General features: G+C 36.3%; 1 protein-coding gene across 3 annotated transcripts in view; it reads left to right on the top strand.

Annotated features, from left to right (window-relative positions):
- Positions 1 to 16,379, top strand: part of CENPC (centromere protein C) — an 87,365-nt gene that overhangs the window by 4,620 nt on the left and 66,366 nt on the right. For all 3 annotated transcript variants that reach the window (XR_004819925.1, XM_035726281.1, XM_035726280.1), the window contains exons 2-7: positions 525 to 571; positions 5,455 to 5,525; positions 6,243 to 6,337; positions 8,612 to 8,714; positions 14,074 to 14,359; positions 15,278 to 15,493. Coding sequence is in view for 2 of the 3 variants with exons in the window: in XM_035726281.1 (XP_035582174.1) it covers positions 525 to 571; positions 5,455 to 5,525; positions 6,243 to 6,337; positions 8,612 to 8,714; positions 14,074 to 14,359; positions 15,278 to 15,493 (818 nt within the window). In the remaining variant the exon portion in view is untranslated. The remainder of the gene's footprint in view (positions 1 to 524; positions 572 to 5,454; positions 5,526 to 6,242; positions 6,338 to 8,611; positions 8,715 to 14,073; positions 14,360 to 15,277; positions 15,494 to 16,379) is intronic.

Raw genomic sequence — 16,379 nt, 5'->3', positions numbered from 1 at the left:
GCTTTACTCCTCATCAGAAACTGGATCCTCCGAGCTTACTTTTGGCTCCTACTGCTTTTATTCTGTTTCATCAATTAACATACTCCATTTGTTTTCCATCTTCTAGAAATTTGTTTAATTTGTTTGTTAATAGATGGTCCTCTCTTCCATTCTCTTTTTCATTGTTGTTTTATGTCATTTTAATGCTTAACTATTATTTTACAGGGATCTGCCTGCAAGGAAAGGAGATAAGTAGATATTGCTAGTCAACCAATTTGAATTATTAGAAGCACAGATAGTTGGAATTTTGATGATAGAAAAGGTATGGGGGCAGGTGGAAGAAAAAGAGAAAGATGGAATAAATCCCAGGATGAGCAAATAATATAAGCAAAGATTTTGAAACAGTAGATATGAGGCAAGTTTTCTTTCACTTGATCCAGTGAATTCCTCTTTATAGTACTATAATGGGCAATTAGCAAAACTTGCTGAATGAATAAATGAAGAACTTAAGTTTTCACCAGTTGGGTGATTTACTTTTCTTTTAGGATCATCTCAAAAATGACTACAGAAGAAGATTTTGCCGACCTGTCAGGTGAGTTATATATTAGCTTTTAAGGCCATTTTTATGTCTGTCTTCAGAAAGTGATTTTTAAATGAAGAAGGGAAAAATTACTTCTAACATAATGATTTCTGTGCCCACTGATTAGGTATAGTCTACTTAGTAATTTTATATTTACAGAAATATTAATGCAAGCAGAGTAGTGACTTAGCACCAGTGAGAGAAGAAATTCAGCTGATAAATTATGGATCAGGAAGAGGCAGTCTTAGTTCTTACTAAATGACAGCCATGGGGAAAGCACTCTATAGAGTGGCTTGAATGGTAATATTACAAAGATGCAGCTTATTTGGTGGGGCTAAAAGAAAATGTGGGTGTAGGCTATAAAAAGACAATAAGGATCTTTGTAATGCGGACTGTTCAGTATCTTGACTGTGGTGATAATATGTGAACCTGCAGATGTGATAAATTGCACAGAACTAAGTATGAACATAAACGCACAAACGAGTACAGTTGACCCTTGAACAACTCAGGGGTTAGGGTTGCTGACCCCTATACAGTTGAAAATCTTCACATAATTTTGATACCCCAAAATCTTCTACTAATAGCCTACTGTTGCCTGGAAACCTTACCAATAACATAAATAGTCAGCACATACTTTGTATACTGTATATTATATATTGTATTCTACAATAAAATAAGCTAGAGAATAGAAAATGTTATTAAGAAAATCATAAGAGAAAACACATTTACAGAACTGTACTGTATTGATAACAGTAAGTTTTTGTTGTCTGTTTACAAGAGGAATCGTCTGTTATTACCTACTAATATAGTCTTATATGATACAAAACACTGTAGCTGTTATATATATTACTAGCACTAGACATCAGACATGAAAAAATGATGTGAAAAGAAATTCATATTTATTTACAGGTATAACAGGTATTGATAAAGAAGCAGCAGTATGATTACTTTATGGTAGCCTGGTGTGGTCAGTATGATTGTTTCATGGTAGCCTAGTCTATACATTAATGAATAGAATTGTTACAAATTTTTACGGCATATGGTATTATAGTTATATCCATAATATAGTTTGGAAACATTGTTATACTTTTATAAAACCACTTACCTGTGAGGAAAGACATACTGTATGGAAATATAATTCTTTGAAAGGAAAGTTACAAGGCAGTAAGATAACACATTATTAATTTTATATTAAATATCACTCACCTTATGCCTATGTAAGGATAGGCTATCCACTTCCATACAAGTTTTGCACAAGGTGTTCTACACAATGAATACTTAGAGGATGATAATGATGATGATGACATAAAAATGTCTCATACATTTCTTGCCATACAGTTACTAGATTTTCACATGAAGACACACGGATACACTGGAGTTTATTAATGGTATGGCATGCTGATTATTTACTGTTCATTAAGTGGGAGTGGATCATCATGAGGATCTTCATCCTCATTGTCTTCACATTGAGTAGGCTGAAGAAGAGGAGAAAGTTGAGGTGATCTTGTTTCAGGTGTGGCAGAGACAGAAGAGGTGGAGGAGGTAAAAGGGGAGGCAGGAGAGGCAGGCATACTTGGTGTAACTTTATGCAATTATATCATAATTTTTGTCTGACTTTTGCTTTTTCATTTCTCTAAACTTGGTTTTATATTCTGCTGTTTACCTTAGTTTCGTTGTATGCCTGTATCATAGAAGGCCCATGTCATAAAAGAGGTCAAAAGCAGTCTTGAGTAATTGGAAACCTCTATCAGATTGTCTAATGTCAATTTGCTTTCTGGTAGTGCTTCTACATCTTCTTCCACGTCATCTGGTATTGTTTTAGAAGCATTCATCTCCATACAGTCATCTTCTGTTAATTCCTCTGGTGTGATGTCTGTTAGCTCTTCAATTTCTCTAAGATCCTAATTTTGAAACCCTTCACCCCCCACCTTTTTTGCCATATCCACAATCTCTTTCATGATTTTTCTTGATTGGCTCTATCATAAATCCTGTGAAGTCATGTATAACATCTGTACACAGTTTTCTCCAGCAGGAATTTATTGCTTTGGGCTTGATGGTTTTCATAGCTTTTTCTATAACAATAATGGTATCTTCAATGCTGTAATCCTTCCAGACTTTCATGATGTTTTCTCTGTTCCATATTCCATAGCATTGGCAGTCCTTCCCCTAGAAAACCATGTGTAACAAGTCTTAAAGGTCCTTATGACCCCCTAATCTAGAGGCTGAATTTGAGAAGTGTGTTGGGGGCAAATATACCATTTTGACTCCTTCAGTGTTGAACTCCTGGGGTTTTGGGTGGCCAGTGGCATTGTTCAATATCAGGAGAACTTTAAAAGACAGACCCTTACTGGCAGGGTACTTCCTGACTTCAGGGACAAAGCATTGATAGAACCAGTCCAGAAGAAGGGTTCTCATTGCCCAGCTTTCTTGGTATAGTACAACCCAAAATCTGGCAGCTGGTGTTTATCTTTTTCCTTCAAAGCTGGGGTTTAGCAGCTTTGTAGATAAGTCAGTCCTGATTATAAAGCTGACTGCATTTGCACAAAATAGTAGAGTTAGCCGATCCTTTGCTTGCTTCTCTTCTTTAGTAATATATGTCCTTTATGATATTTAGGGAGAGAGAGAGAGAGAGAAGGCACGCATGTGTCTAAGCAGGGGGAGGGGCAGAGAGAGTGGGAGACAAGCAGACTCCTTGCTGTGAGGGAAGCTCGACGAGGGTTCGATCCCAGGATCCTGAGATCATGACCAAGGGTCGGACTCTAAACTGACTGAGCTACCCAGGTGCCCTCTTTTATTTTGAGAGAGAGAGAAATAGTATGCAAGCAGGAGGGAGGGAAGGGCAGAGGGAGAAGGAGAGAGAGACTCTTAAGCAGGCTCCATACTCAGCATGGAGCCCGATGTGGGGCTTAATCTCATGACCCTGAGATCATGACCTGAGCTGAAATCAAAAATTAGATGCCCAACCAGCTGAGCCACCCAGGTGCCCCCTTAGTGATGATGATGATTTTTTTTTTTTTTGAGAGAGAGAGCGCACAAGTGGTGGGGGCAGTGGATGGGCAGAGGGAAAGGAAGCTAATCTTAGGCAGACTCTGCAGTGAGTGGGGAGCTCAGTCTCACGACCATGAAATCATGACCTGAGCCACGGCATGTTGGAACTCATCTGCTGCCTCTTGTTCGACAGAAGGTTCTTCTCATGTTATCTTGACTCTTTTTTTTAAGCCAGCTCTCTTTCTAAATGCCATCCTTTTCTGGCATTAAATTCTCCAGCTTTAGATCCTTCACCTTCCTTTTGCTTTAAGATGTCTTATAATAACTTTGCTTTCTCTCAAGCCATATTATAATCTATATTTATGCCTTTCTTTGAACAAGTCCTGCAATCCACATAAAAGCTGCATTTTCAGTACAAGATAAAAAGGTATTTTGCAAAATGGCAAGGTTTTGTACCTGCTGGCGCAGCTGCAAAGACAGCTTCATAAATTTCCTTTTCTTTTTTTGCAATAGTCCTTATGCTGCATTTATTTATCTTGCAATGGCAGGCAACCACAGCTGCAGACTTCAGTCTATGGTATATATCAAGTAAATCAGCTTTTTCTTGTAGTGTCATGACGTCTCTGTTCCTTGGGAGCATTTCCAGCATCACTAGTGGTACCTTGTGGGTCCCGTGGTGTTACTCAGGGTTTACGGTATTGCACTAAACATAATGAAAAACGGGAGAACTGTGAGAGATCACTTTTTACTGCAATCCACAATTTACTGGAGAAGTAATTGCTTCTGCTCACTCAGAGTTGATTAATATTAGATGGCATTTTTAAGGGGATACTCACTAACACTTGGGCTCACCACAATAGCAACAGGGCTATAAAATTATTACAGTAGTACACCATGTACTACAGTTAATTTTATGCCATTATGATTTAAACTGCGTCTTTACATTTGTTCACATCTTTTGACTACAAATAACACCATGTATGTTCTGTATGTGTAAGTTTTGATTAATTTTAACTTCTAATAATAGATTTGTGTGTGTTTTATGGTAGCAAATGATAAAATAGACTGGTATCTACATGTATTTTAAGCATTCATGACATACTTAACTTTTTGTTAATTTTTTTTATATTTCTAGGCTATGTGGTTTGCGAGTTTTTTCAAATTTTGCAAATCTCCAAAAAATTTTCCAGTATGTTTACTGAAAAAAATCTGTGTGTGAGTGGACCCATGCAGTTCAAACCCATATTGTTCAGGGGTCAACTGTATATGTAGAACTGGAGAAATCTGAATAGGACTAGTGGATTGTATTGATATCAGTATCCTTGTTGTGGTAGTATAGTATAGTATAGTTTTACAAAATGTTACAATTTGGGGGAACTAGATAAAGTGAACAAGGGATTTCCTCTATATTATTTCTTACAACTGCATGTGAAACTACAGTGAAAATTCTATACTGATTCATAAGCTGCTGTTAAGGTTAATAATATTAAATAAAAAATGCATTTGAGAACTTCAAGGGAAGACTGTTACTTGGAGCTGTTAGGACTTGTGACCATAGAGTTTTTGTTTTTATTAAAGAAGTGTTTTAGTACTGATTGGATTTCTCCAAAACCATTTATATTCTTGTTTAGATATAGCAGTAGTCTAAAATGGCTTCAGATGTGGCTCTTCAGTCAAGGAATATAATTGTTAATGTAGATAACGACATACCGCTTCAGATACTTTTCTTGAAACTCTTGGACTCTCAAGTACTTGTTTTGTCTTAGATAGTGAAGGTTATATTTTTCCCATTAAGTAAAATGAAATTTTATAATGAGATATGAAATTTTCAAAGTAGATGGTAACATAAATAGCAAATATCTTCTGGAAATGATATGTAACATTTTCCCTTCATTCCTTCTTATTAGAGTACCTGACATTAATTCGAAGCAAGGCCAGAACATACTGGAAATCTTACAAGACTGTTTTGAAGAAAATAGTAAGGCATCTTCAAGATGGACTTTGATGGTTGGGTTGGATGAAAATATAAATTTGTCATATTAATTGATATTAAATTCAGCAAATGCATTCTAACATTTAAATATATGTAAAATATTTCCCCAGAAATGTTGAGTACATGTGCAGTCCTTTGTGTACTTCCTGTTACACTGAGGATAATAGTAGCAAAAATGAAAACAATTGTCATTTCCTTTAGTTCATACTAGATTCATACTAGATATAGTACTCTGGGAGTCCATAAATAATTATCATACACAAAAGAAAGTTATTTCATGTAGTGGGAATAAGTGTGCAGAATTCTTGGATCTCTATAAGAGATAATGTTTGATGATTTGCAGTTCTTTCTACAGAAATGAATTATGGCAAAACTTTTCAAAAGTGCTGGTCAGCATCAGAAGGTATTGAAATAAGAGAATAGGCCAACCAAAGAAACAAACACAGTGGAACAATATTTCTTCTATATAAGCTCTAAAAAAAGAGCTAGTACATTATTTCTTCAGGAATGTTGTTTGCCCTTTTCAGTTCCTGATGCCTTCTAGGAATATTTGAATGTTGAAGTGATGTCTGTACTTAATTTTAAACTAATTGTTTTTAAAGAGTTGACAGACTTTTTCACATTTCATTTAGGGCTTCTTTTAATTATAACTAAAAGATTTTATATCGTATTTATTTAAAATTTTTTTTTGCTTTTTTTAAGGTCTTGCCAAGGACTTTAGCACAAATTCTACAAAATCATTGCTTTATTCAACACCTAAAATAGGAGACATTTGTATTCAGTCACCAAGGAAAGAGGTAAGTCAAAAAGAAGAGCTTTAATATTTTAATGAATGAAGCATTACACAATATAGTTATGTCTATTTTGGTTGTTTTTAAGTCTTATTCTTAAAAGGGAATCCTATATTCCCACTCACTTTCTTTATAATTTAGAGGTGTTTGGTGAAAATTTTGACTTGATGTTTCATGTGTTTGAAATCGGAGGTCTGTGTGTAGAATTATCAAATTATAACACAGTCATTTTTCACCCCTCCTAAAATAATAGTTGAATTAGGTTTTTAGGAAAGTAGACAACTGCTGAAGTTCCTAATCCAGGTTGGCAAATCTGGTTATTTTCTGAAAACCAAAGTTGATTTATTGCTATAAGGACAATGAATCTTTTATAGGTTATATCTTAAGAGGATAGGCTGACCTAACTCTACAAAATAGCAAACTTTCAAATAGAGTTTGTGAAGCTAATGAATAAAGACAAGTTATTCAAAAGTACAATACAAATTGGAAAGAAAAATTATGTAGTGTAGAAATAACATTCATTAGAAACGTGTATAAACACTTAATTATACAGTTGAGTCTTGAACAACACAGAGGTTAGGGTTGCGGACCCACCCATGCAGTTGAAAATCCACTTATAACTTTTGACTCCCCAAACACTTACCTACTAATAGCCTACTCTTGACTAGAAGCCTTACTGATAACATAAACAGTTGATTAACACATACTTTGTATATGTATTATATATTGTATAGTTATAATAAAGTAAGTTAGAGGGGCGCCTGGATGGCGCAGTTGGTTAATTATCTGACTCTTGGTTTTGGCTCAGGTCGTGATCTTAGGGTCGTGAGCCCCACGTCAGGCTCTGAACTTAGCACAGAGTCTGCTTGAGACTCTGTCCGAGAGGGACAGAGTTTACCCCTCTCCTACTCTTGCTCTCTAAAATAAATAAATCTTACAAAAAAAATAAAACTAGAGAAAAGAAGTCTTAAGTTATAAGGAAGAGAAAATATATTTATGGTACTATGTTATATTTATTGCAAAAAATTGTGAGTAAGTGGACCCTCACAGTTCACACCCTTGTTCAGGGGTCAGCTATATATAGCCTTTGGTTCCAAGGAATGAAAACAGATCCATTTCTTTCAGAATTGAGAGACCTTCTTTAATGTGGTAAATTATATTACACTGATTTTTGAAAGTTACATCAACTTTAGTTTTCTGAGATAAACCACTCTCTTGAATTTTCTGTTCATCATTCCCATCTTTTTTTTATAGTTGCATAATGGGTGTGTTGCTGACATTTGTGTCAGCACTTCCTCCTTTACCTCTGACAGAGGTCCTGCTATTATCCATATGTTGGGTGCTTCACTAGAAGGACTCATGAGACTCATCATATAGTTGTTCTTGTGACTGAGATTTATTATAGCCAGGTAGGATACACAGCCAGATTGGTAAAGGAAAAAGACACCTCAGGCAGAATCTGGAGGAATCCATGTCAGGCTTTCTATGTTCCCCGCAGAGTCCACACAGAGTGTACTTGTTGCTTCCAGCAGTGAAATGTGTACGTCCTGTCTTTCTGCCCAGGGAAGCCTTCTGAGACTTAACCCATTTTTATTGTGGGCTGGTTACATAGGTACCCTCCGCCCACCACAATCCTATACTCCCTGAAGGAAAAAAAGCAGGTGTTCACTATAAATCACATTTTTGTACAGTCTAGGCAGCTGGCATAGTAGGTACAACCTTATCAGCTGGTAATGGAGGAAACGTTCTGAAAGCCAGGTCCTAGGTGCCAGCCAAGGGCTAGCCCTGCTGTAAGCAACTTCTTTAAATGATCAGGCATGCTATGTTAACTCCTCCATTGAGTTAATCCCTAAAATATATATATATATGTATATAGTTTTACATGTATCCACTTTGAACTTTATGTAAATGGGATTATGACATATTTCTGTGACTTGATTTTTTTTTTTGGTTAACAGTCATTTATTTCTGTTGCTGTAGTTTAGTCATTTCACTGTTGAATGTGTGATGTTGTTATAGGACTATACAATAATTTATCCAATTTACTGTCAGAATAGGTTTTTTGCTGTTCACAGCAGCATTGTTTCCGTGTTAGGTTATTTGAGATTTCAACTTTACTAGGTAATGCCAAATTGTTTTCTAAAGTAGTTAACTTCAGTATACAACTTTACCAGCTGGTTTATTGTTTTATATACTTGGGTTTTTTTTCCAATTTAAAACCAAATGTATTTAATCAGAATTACTAATTTTTAATAGGTCTAATGTTATATATCTTTTTAGGCTCAGTGCCAGAAATCTCATCCGAAGTCAGTTCCAGTTTCTTTAAGGAAGAAAGAGGCCTCTCTGCCGTTCATTGTAGAACCAAGTGAAGTCAACAGATCAGGTTGGTGGCATGCCCATAGATGTTATTTGCTTAGACATAATTAAAAGGAGATGCTGAAGGTGTTGCATGTGTTGGCTTGAGTGACAAACTCACAGGTCAGCCTAGGCAGAGTGGTCAGTGTTTGTTTTTTTTTAAACATGAAAAATAAACTTTATTTGAATATTCATTTCTTTGTTTTAGTGGTAAGAACATTGATTATTAGGATATGGTAAGAGACATTAAGTAAGAATTATTACAGAGGCTGTAGTTTTAAGAGTTTTCAAATAGATTTTTTTTTTTTTAAACAAATGATTAATATTATCTCATGTAGTTTCTGTGGGTCAGGAATTGAGAAGCAGCTTAGATGGTTCTGGCTTGAAATCTCTCATGATGAGGTGGTGGTCAAGATGTTGGCCGGTGTTGCAGTCATCTGAAGGCTTGATGGGGGCTAAGAATATATTTTCCAAGATGACTCATGTGGGGCTGGATGCAAGCAGGAAGCCTTAATTTCTTCTCACATGGCCCTCTCCATGAGCTTTTTGAGCATTTTTTTTTTTTAAACTGAGGTATAAGTGGCATGTAACATTATGTTAGCTTCAGGTATACAACATGATTTCAATATTTGTATACACATGGTTAGTGTTCTTTTTCTCTCTTATTTTGTTCATTTCCTTTAATTAGTTATGTGCTGCAACTTCTGAAAGTTTATCTACATTTTTCAAATTAGAAAAGTCCTTCATTTGAAGTAAGCCTCAAAGATTTAAAAAAGTAAAGCTACTAATTGTTATTCCCATTGTCCTGCTGAGGTAAACTTTGAATGAAAACATATATAAATGTATGCATGCATGTGTGTGCATGCTTTCAGAAGAAGCTTTACAATTTTCTTTTACACCAGCAGTGTAGGAAAGTATATCTTACCTGATAGATCATTTGCTATTTTATTTATTTTTTTTGCCAGTTTGATCAGTATTATATGATCTCATTGTCACCTTAGTGTCTATATCTGTGATACCCACTGAGTTTGAGCACCTTTTTATATATTTATTGGCTATTTGAATTTCCTTTTTTCTGAGTTGTCTATTCATGTCCTTTGTCCATTAGTTTTTTCTTGTTGATGAAAGGTCTTTGAATTGAGTATCTATGACTGTTGATCTGTAATTTGTGTGACAGATATTTTTCCAAATGATCCCTTGACTTTTACAGATTTTGTTTATAGTATCTTTAACCATATGATGAGTAAGATTTTTTATTTTCATTGTCAGATGTGTGACTTTATAGCTTTTTTTTTAAAGATTTTATTTATTTATTTGATGGAGAGAGAGCGTGCAAGCAGGGGAAGCGACAGGCAGAGGGAGAGGGAGAAGCAGATTCCCTGAGGAGCAGGAGCCCAATGCGGGGCTCGACCCCAGGACTCTGGGATCATGACGTGAGCTGAAGGCAGTCGATTAACCAACTGAGGTGCCCCTGACTGACTTTTATAGTTTTTGACCTTGTTTTGGTTAAAAGGTCTATCTTATCCTAATGATATATATAGAATCTTAGATTTTCATCTTTTTAAAAAAAGTTTTTATTTAAATTCCAGTTTGTTAACATACAATCTGATATTAGTTTCAGGTGTACAATATAGTGATTCAACACTTCTATACAACACCTGATGTTCATCACAGGTGCCTTCCTTAGTCCCCATCACCTATGTTACCCATCCCCCCACCCACTTCCCCTCTGGTAACCATCAGTTTGTTCCCTGTAGTTAAGAGTCTGTTCTTGGGGCGCCTGGGTGGCTCAGTCGTTAAGCGTCTGCCTTCGGCTCAGGTCATAATCCCAGGGTCCTGGGATTGAGCCCCGCATCGGGCTCCTTGCTCAGTGGGCAACCTGCTTCTCCCCTGCCTGCTGCTCCCCCTGCTTGTGCTTGCTCTCTCCCTCTCTATATCAAATAAATAAGAATTTTTAAAAAAAAGTCTGTTTCTTGGTTTTCCTCTTTCCCCTGCACCCCCCATATGTTCATTTGTTTCTTAAATTTCACATATGAATGAAATCATATGGTATTTATCTTTCTCCGACTGATTTATTTCACTTAGTATTATACTTTCTGGATCCATCCATTACTACATTTTGTTTTATTCATTTATCCATTGATGGATATTTGGGTGGTTTCCACTTTTTGTCTGTAGTGAATAATGCTGCTGTGAAGGAGAGCATACAAATATCTTTGCAGTCTCTGCTTTCAGTTCTTTTGGGTACATACCCAAGAAAGGAATTACTGGATCACATGGCAATTGTATTTTTAATTTTTTGAGTAATCACTAAACTGTTTTTGTAGTGGCTGCGTCATTTTACATTCTCATCAGCAGTGTGTAAGAGTTCTAATTACTCCACAGCTTCACCAATACTTGTTATTTTCTGTGCATGTGTGTGTGTTTTGTGATAATAGCCATCCTGTGGGTATGAAGTAGTATCTCATTGTGGGTTTGATTTGTTCATCATTGTCATTAGGGATTTTTTGAGTCATTAGGGAATTTTAAATTAAAATGGTAATTAGATACCACTGCACACCCAAAAGAATGGCTAAAATCTAAAAAACTGGTTCTCCTTTGTAACTCAGGAGAAACAAATGAAAATCAATTTATAATTGATTGTTAAAGCATTTTATGAAGGATGCTTTAAAATTCTTATTAAATAATTTCAACATTTGATTCATCTTGTCTGTGTCCGTTGATCATAATGTTTTTGTTCAGGTTGTGTTTTTCTGGCTTTTGGTATAATCAGTCATTTTGATTGTATTCTTGACATTTTGGTTATTATTTTAGAAGACTTGATTGTATTTAAATTGTTATAGCGTATAGTTGCCTTGTTTTGGCTTAATGTATAGGTTCTTGCTTACTTTTGTGGATTTTATTTCCAGTGACAGTTAAGTGTTTAGAGTCCTAGCAGTGGTATTTTAGTCTGTTTCATTCCTGATGCTGCTGAGATTCCTCCTCAGTTCTTGCTGGTGCTGTGTCAGATGAATGGAAGGTGCTTTCCTGAGTACCTCATGTCCTCATTCACTCAAATGAGGGTTGGAGTCAGAACCTGTTGGGATTGGATCTTCTTAAATGACTGGGTGGAGGACAGGATGGGGGATGTAGTGTTCTTTTATGTTCTTCCTGCCTTAGATTAGACTACCTTTGGGGCCCTCATTGTGAAGTAAGGTCTGGGTTGTTGATACTAACAGTGATTCAGACTGTCACCTTGGTCTGTGAAGCAGTAGCTGGGAAGGGCAAAGACTTCACTGCTTTGCAGTTGTTTGTGGAGCATACGGCCTGCTGTCTTTGACTTGAAGTGGGGACTGGGTTGGTCTAGGGACAAGGTTAGTTCAGGACTTCGCTCCTCTGCTACTGCTGTCCCATAGAAATTATGGGGTGGGGCCTGGCATGGCCCAAGGCTTTGCTGCTTTTACAAGGCCACTGCAGAATGGAGTATTGAGTGGCCCAGGTTGTGGAATGGGAGTTGGGGTTCCCCACTAGGTCTCTGTTGTGTTTGCCTTCTCCAAGTCTTTTTTTTTTTTAATATTTTATTTATTTATCTGACAGAGAGACAGCGAGAGAGGGAACACAAGCAGAGGGAGTGGGAGAGGGAGAGGGAGAGGGAGAAGCAGAAGCAGGCTTCCTGCTGAGCAGGGAGCCCGATGCGGGGCTCGATCCCAGGACCCTGGGATCATGACCTGAGCCGAAGGCAGACGCTTAACGACTGAGCCACCCAAGCATCCCTGCCTTCTCCAAGTCTTTTGGCCAGAGAATGCAGGGTATTTTTACCCCAATGCCTATTTGTGGTTCTGGGTTACACGCTTCTCTAGAACCCAGTCTGGGGATACATGGGAAATAAAGGGAAAACACAGAGGATTCACCATATTCTCTCTTGTTGCTTAAGACTTGAGGTTCCTAGCACATATACCTCTTTCCTTCCAGCTTTTAGAGTTCTGTTATTGTTGTTTGATGGATAATTACCAGGAATTTAGTTTAGTTATATCTAGAGGGAAAAAGAGAAAACTGAGTATACTGTCTTGTTCCATAACCTTCCAAAAGCCCCTTTTTGATTGTATTTAAAATTTTTAAATCTTTGCTTTTTTTAAAAAAAAATTTTTATTTTTTTATTGGAGAGAGGGAGAGTGTGTGGGGGGTGGGGGGAGAGGGGCAGAGGGACAGGGAGAGGGAGAGAGAAACCCAAGCAGACTCTGTGCTATGTGCGGAGCCCAGTGTGGGGCTCTATCTCACCACCCTAAAATCATGACCTGAGCTGAAATCAAGAGTCGGACGCTTAACCGACTGAGCCACCCAGGTGCCCCTAATCTTTGCTTTTTAAGAGTGTGAATCAATATGAATACTCCCCAACAGTTCTACTTTTTCTTTGACATTTGAAGGTATAAGGCTAAGAGAATATGTATATTCTTTATATACATGTATATAAAGGTACATGTATATATGTATATAAGCTTTTATATATAAAGTAGATTTTTATATGTATACCTTTACATATATATATGCACATACAGATCTTTTATATATCTCTATACATATCTGTTATGTCTCTCTATGTGTATGTGTGTGTATAAATATGTGGTCTAGCCGCCTTAGTTTACTGACTCTTTTTTTTTTTAAAGATTTTATTTATTTGAGAGAGACAGAGAGAGCACATGAGAGGGGGAGGGTCAGAGGGAGAAGTAGCCTCCCTGGGACTCCAGGATCATGTCCTGAGCTGAAGGCAGTTGCTTAACCAACTGAGCCACCCAGGTGCCCCTAGTTTACTGACTCTTAACCTAAAGATCGAATCTCATAATTTCTCTAGCATTACTTCATTATTTTAGTTGTGTATAGATTTATTCAAACCTTGGGTAAATTGACTATCCATAGAATTGTGAATTTTCTGTTTGAAAATTTTTGTCACTTCAAAACTTAAGAGCATGGAACAAATACATCTTTTTTTTTTAAAGGTTTTTTTTTTTTTTTTTTAAGATTTTATTTATTTATTTGCCAGAGAGAGACACAGCGAGTGAGGGAATACAAGCAGGCAAGCAGTGGGAGAGGGAGAAGCAGGCTTCTCGCTGAGCAAGGAGCCCGATGCGGGGCTCAGTCCCAGGGCCCTAGGATCATGACCTGAGCCGAAGGCAGACACTTGATGACAGCCACCCAGTTGACCCCAAATACATCTTTATATTCATTAATTTCATGAATTAGAACTTTTAAAGCACTTAGGTATTTTACTCATAGATCTTTGATTATAAACTTAATGAAAGGTGAGTCTTCTGAAAACTATATCTAGTTATTGCTGCTGAATTTTAAAAAAACACATTTGGTTCTAATATTATTTAAAAAAATTTTAATATCTTCATATAATTTTCTTCTAGTTCAGGACCATGAAGTTCATCAGCAAATTTTGGCAACTGATGTTGGTTCTAAAAAGACACCTGACTCGAGAAAAATGTCAAGTAAAAAACTAAAAGATCATCACAGTGAAGCTGATGAGAAATTGTACTTATCTGTTGGCTCACCTTTTGTTCTTTTGGATGCAAAAGCTTCTGTATCGCAAAATGCGATTCCATCTATTGCCCAAAAGAGAGAGACCTACACTTCTGAAAATTCAGTGAATACATTGTCTTCAAGTACAGAGATTTCTCTTAAAACCAGAAAAAGGTGAATTTTTATTTATTGAAATAATATGAATCCTACTTAAAAATTTTTAAGTTATTTATTTTTAATGTATTTTATGGTAAATATTGAGGAATATTAACATGAGAAGAGCATAACATAGTTCAGTTTGTATTCAGTTTATATTTAATAAGGAAGGCTTAAAGTATACTTCAGAGAAGTTTGTGGGTAAACATTTCTATAGTGTATGAAAAAAAGTATTTTCTTATAATATGTTTTCTCTAACTTCCTAAGAGTATTTTCTCTATGTCATTTGTAATTACAATGGTAGATATATATCGGGTCATTTCTAGAATAGCAAAGGGTAAGTATTTTGAGGATGAGTTGTGGTAAATCCATGTCTATTTCTTGGGGCTCATTTTGGCCTTTAAGAAGCAAAGTAGATCAGAGTCCTTTGCTACTGGGGACTTTTGCAGTGAGTGTAGTTAATGTCTGTGTAGTGTCTTGTGTAGTTCTTGGAGCCAAGGAGTTAAGTACATTCTAAGATTTTGCTATTCAAAATGTGGTATGTGGCTCAGGATCAACAGCAATGCATTATCTGGCAGCTTGTTAGAAATATAGAATCTCAAACCCTATTCTAGACCTACTAAATCAGAATCTACATTTTAATAAGATTCTTCAGATGATTCAAAATCTTACTAAATGTTTGAGAACTAGTCCTCTAAGCTACAGATTTCCTTGGTCTTTTCTCTTACTTTTTATTGACAAATAAGAAATGTAATTTTCCTGAGCAATTGCCTTGTGTATTTTAAGAGATTACAAATCAGAATTTGTGGACTTTAAATAAAGGACTAGTGAGAAATTTTGTAAGTGGTCTCTATGGTTACTGAAAGGGAGTTCAGGAAAATTCCTAACTCAGCAAACTGTGAGAGTATTCAGCTTGCCTTCCTTTTAAACTTTTAGGTTAAACTTTGAAGATAAAAATGCTTTGAAGAAAGTAGAAATAGCAAATAAAGTATCAGAAATAGAGGATAAAGTATCAGAAGAACCACAAGAGAGGAAATCGTCAAGAACATCTCAGAAAAGAGTATCAGATTCAGAAGATGAAATTCAGCCACAAACTAAAAAGAGTTTTTCAACATTGTTTTTAGAAACTGTAAAAAGAAAAAGTGAATCCAGGTGAGTTATTAAGAAACTGTCTTTTGAGGCATTTTTCTTTTATATTCTGTGAACAATATCAAGGATTCTTAATGCTATTTAACTAAAAGTTAACCTTAATTGGTACAAATTTTAATTGAAATTATGCCTAACCCTAAGGAGAGTATAGTTTCTTACCAGCAAATCACCCCCAAAGCCATCATTAAATACTTACTAAATTAAATGTGAAAGAAAGTAAGTTTATTCAGCATTCATTGCTTTCATTGCTTATTCAGTGCTTTTGCTCATTAGCACTTTCTAGTTTGTATGATATCAAAAAATGAGGGTAGTATTTAGAAATAGAATTATGTTGTGGTGTATTTCACTATTAAGAGCTTTAAATCTTCTTTCCTTTTCTTCTGCTTGTGTTAAAAGTATAGTCCTAAAATAAATTTTAATCTGCTCTTGCCTACTTAAAAACCTTCAGAGGTTCTACTGTGTCCACACAGTGATTCTTAACTGTGGCTGCACATTGCAGTTAACTAGAAATAATGGCAGCAAGGGATGGGAACCACTGGCCTATAAAAACTTTAGATTTGTCTACTGGTATTTACAGCCTTCACTCTCCCTAGTTCGCTGTTTCTGGCAACTTGGTCATACACATTTGCATTTGTCCCTGTTTTGGCATGCCATTTTCCCCTTTCATGTGCTAGTCTCCCTTTTTCTTTTCTGGTGACATCTGCTTCCTGGTTCTTAGATGGCTGTCTTGCTATAACCCTACATGGCAGAAGGTGGCAAGGGGGCTTTCTGAGGCTTCTTTTATTAGGGTATTAATTCTATTCATGAGTGTTTTACCCTCATAAGTTAATCACTTCGTAAAGGCCCCACCCCAAATACCATCCCATTGGGGATTAGGTTTCAGTTTATG

This window comes from Zalophus californianus, chromosome 2 (genome assembly GCF_009762305.2).
Source record: "Zalophus californianus isolate mZalCal1 chromosome 2, mZalCal1.pri.v2, whole genome shotgun sequence".
NCBI classification, from domain to species: domain Eukaryota; kingdom Metazoa; phylum Chordata; class Mammalia; order Carnivora; family Otariidae; genus Zalophus; species Zalophus californianus.
This window is presented reverse-complemented; position numbering and strand designations above follow the sequence as displayed.